This window comes from Polyodon spathula, unplaced genomic scaffold (assembly GCF_017654505.1).
Source record: "Polyodon spathula isolate WHYD16114869_AA unplaced genomic scaffold, ASM1765450v1 scaffolds_142, whole genome shotgun sequence".
Lineage (NCBI taxonomy): Eukaryota > Metazoa > Chordata > Actinopteri > Acipenseriformes > Polyodontidae > Polyodon > Polyodon spathula.
In genome coordinates this window covers 10,387-14,179 of record NW_024471635.1, presented here as the reverse complement: position 1 = coordinate 14,179, position 3,793 = coordinate 10,387, and the positions used below count along the sequence as shown (strand labels likewise).

Sequence of the window (3,793 nt, the reverse complement as noted above, 5' to 3'; positions counted from 1 at the left end):
TCTAATTGGAAGCTGACATGCACCTCAACCAATCAAAACACAGCAGTGACCAATTAGAAGACAGACACAAGTTAGACAGCAACCGTCATGCTTCCTAAATCCGATCATTAGCTGGGATGGGAATAAGACTCCCATTGCAAAGCAGTTTGATCCATTCCTGGTGTTACTATGAGTTTAATAAAAACACACCTGATCTTGTTGATACACACTGTGGCAAATGAAGGTCACAGTAAAACCTGGAATGGGTGAAACTGCTCTGCAAATACGAGTCTTATTCCCAGCCCTGATGAATGCTGCTGTCAGGGGGTGTATTCAAGAGACAATGCACACCATGCACTCGCTGGATGAAGACGTGCAGAGCAGGGACTCGTCCAGGCTCAGATCCTCTCTAGTTGACTGGGGAGAAGGGGCAGGGGGCAGGGGTGAGTGTTTCGGTTCCATCAGCGGGGGGGCAGGTTGGGGCTTGGGCTGCTCCACCTCTGGGTACTTGATGGGACAGGCCAGCCCAGGGTTAACCATCAACCAGAGACTAGGCTGGAAGTTCGATCCTGTAAGGGGAGGGGAGGGGGGACAGAAATAATACCTTTAAAGATCTGTCCTGGAGACTAGAACACGAAAACAGGGTTACTGGAGAGGCAATAGTCTTGACGGGGCAACACCATTCATTAAAAGTCGTTGCTTCTTGGGATCTTGTTCCCGGTGTGTAGGTCAGTCTCCCTCTAATGGAGTGCGATCAGATTATGACACAGGCAGCACTGCCTGAACAGATTGCCACAATGCAGTACTATCCTGTTAATGCCCTCGGTCCACTCACCTTCCTTCTCAGTGTAGAGCGGGGCTTGCGTTTCCTCCATCCCCAATGAGCTGCGCCTTGAGTAGCGCGCATAGTGCCATCGCACTAGGTACTGGTCACTCAGCTTCTCATCTGAACCACAGAGCGGAGAGGGGATCTCACGTCACAACATGGACTAACTGTACTGTGGAACAGCTACTACAGCGCTGGCGATAGGTTGAAACAATGGCCACGTTCATAGCAGGACAGACGCACATCAATGCATTATTCAAATACCAAAGTGAATCTAAATACAGCAATCTCTTAAACCAAATCGCTATATATATATCGGCTATATATATATATATATATATATATATATATATATCTTATAGTAGTTGGAGTTCAGAGAATGTTTAAATTTAAATTATTTGAGACCTTCATGAGATACGTTTAAAGAAAATGGATGTTGAGCCCAAACATTGTATTTACTGTGTTTATATTGGTTAGGATCAGGAGGACTGTGGTCGGTTTCCAGAACGAGTTTCTGAGTTCCAAGACTAAAAATCAGCCATCACATTTATATTTCAACTAGTTTAAACTATAACACCAAAATGATACCCCGATTGTGAAATGTTAACAGTTGTGTTAATGTCAAAATTACAGGTAAAAATTGTGATCAGCAGAATTCAACTGAAGGGATATACAGAAAACGGAACAGACCCAGGTGTTACTGTAACCTTTATAACATATACACACAGTCTAAACCTTATAGTTTCCCCGTTTCACTGTGTCTAAACGCTCACATTGAAGAAGCGTAGGGTCTGATTCCGAGTGCAGCCCGTGTTTCACAGCCCCTCCAGTGGAAGCTGTCCCCCGCACTAACTCCGGGGAAGCGCACACCTGTGTGAGGCAGCCCCGCTCTCTACCTGCGCGTATTCGATCTGCGGATTGAAATCCGGTATTTTACCTTGAAAGAACTGGTCAGTTGTGGTGGCCAGCTTCATCTCCTCGTTCATGTCCCAGTCGCTGAGGCATGTCTTCAGGTGCAAACCGCACAACCACGCCTTGTTTTGGAGCTGAAGATACATTTCAAAGCCAAGTGTTTTTGGACTAAAAGTCTCGGGTGTACCTGCTTTTTTTAAAGTCTCTACAGCGCGTCTATCAGTCGCCTGGCCTCAATCCAGATAACAATTGTAGTTTACCGACTCGAATCTGATCCACACCAATTCGCACATTGACAATCTGCATCCAGAGTAATCACGTGTGAAGCGTTAGCGCATTCAGACCCATCGCGACGAGGCAGGCGGGCCCTGTACTGTTTGGTGTATTGGTTATCAGTTTTAGATTTGTTTTTCTTCTAAAGAACAATTATTGCTTTAGCTGTCCGAACATACAAAAAATAAATAAAAAATAAAAAATAATAAAAACTATACACTTCCTCTCCTTATTTTTCGTGTTTTTACGCTGCACGGAAAATGAACGAAAAAACCTTTTCAATAAGCGTTTCTTCTTACGGTGCATTTTATTTTATTAGACAAACAATAACACGACCACCACAATATTTCAAGCAGGTTCCTTCATTGGCTGACAGTGCGGTTTATGAATAGATGGCGCATGTTGGTTTTTGTAACATAAAACGGGTTCTGTAAAACTAAACTATGAACTTTATGAACGGGCACACATATCCTTCAATGCCATGTTACCGCCCAGGGCAAAACAACAAAATTAACATGGCTTAAAAAAAAAAAATAATAAATAAATAAATAATGCGACATTTTTTTGCATCTTTCTTTAACAAAGGGCTTCTCAGACTCAGTCCTAGGGACCCCCTGTGGGAGCTGGTTTTCATGCCAACCGAGCTCTCAATTACTGAACTAGACCCTTCATTGAACTGATAATTTGCTTAATTAGACCTTTTTACTTGTTTTCAGCTCTTAAACAGTTGCAGTTCAAGTTACTTATCAAAATGTTACAGCTAACTTGAACTATGCAACTGATCAAGAGCTGAAAACAAGTAAAAAAAGGTCTAATTAAGCAAATTATCAGTTCAATGAAGGGTCTCGTTCAATAATTGAGAGCTGGGTTGGAATGAAAGCCAGCAGCCACAGGGGGTCCCCAGGACCGAGTCTGAGAAGCCCTGCTCTAATCAGACGCATTGGAAACAGTAACACATTGCCAGCTAGACCTGATCAGTGGAGCGGGGCTGGAAACAGTTTTATCATTTAAAGGATCCGTGCATTATATTTACAACTAGTCGAAAAATTAAGCAGCCAAATATAATCTAAATCAGGGGTCTCCAATCCTGGTCCTGAACGTGAGTATCTCTCCTGGTTTTTGTGTCCCCTCTGGTTTTTGTTCCAACTTTACCGTAAATTAATTATTTAGGGTAACATTTGGAACAAAAACCAGGAGGGACACCGACCGTCCAGGTCCAGGATTGGAGACCCCTGATCTAAATGAATACACCAGACAACAGTGACATTGTGTGTGTTTTTATTAAAATAACAATGTAGAATAAAACAAAGAGCACAGGGGAACAGACATGCACATTACAGCTGTAGTCAGGCTAGGGCAGGGGCTGCCATCATGCTACAAACTGGGAATATATTACAGTTCAGGCCATAAAAAACACTTCTGAGGGACCGTTCCACACACTAACCCGAGTGCACAGCCTTGAAGGAATGCAGACAAGTACAAACGGCTCCAAGACGGGAAGGAAAAAGATCCGAAACACGAGGGATGCTGTCATGCACACAGGAAGTGAAGAAAACATGTTTTTAAGGTAGTTGCTCTTGTGGCCGTGCATGTCTACTTGCGCTGGCCCAAAACGATAGCCACAATCAGCCCAACAATGAGCATGCACATGGCGATGGACAGCAGGATGGTGATGACGATCATACCCCCAGACCGGGCTCCCAGACCGCCGTCGATAGAGTTGTAGTCTTGCACTGTTGGGGGAGGAGACAAGGACACAAGAGAATGAGCTGGTGGGTATGAAATATTGGAGGTTCAATTGGT

The 3,793-nt window shown here is 43.9% G+C and overlaps 1 protein-coding gene across 1 annotated transcript; it reads right to left on the bottom strand.

Moving 5' to 3' along the window:
• Positions 1-312: 312 nt before the first annotated feature.
• Positions 313-1,863, bottom strand: LOC121308061 (forkhead box protein N5-like). Its single transcript, XM_041240365.1, has 3 exons — positions 1,743-1,863; positions 844-925; positions 313-583 (listed from the first exon to the last, which is right to left on the bottom strand). Exons 1-3 carry the CDS (start codon positions 1,861-1,863, stop codon positions 313-315), a joined length of 474 nt encoding a protein of 157 aa, XP_041096299.1.
• Positions 1,864-3,793: the final 1,930 nt, after the last annotated feature.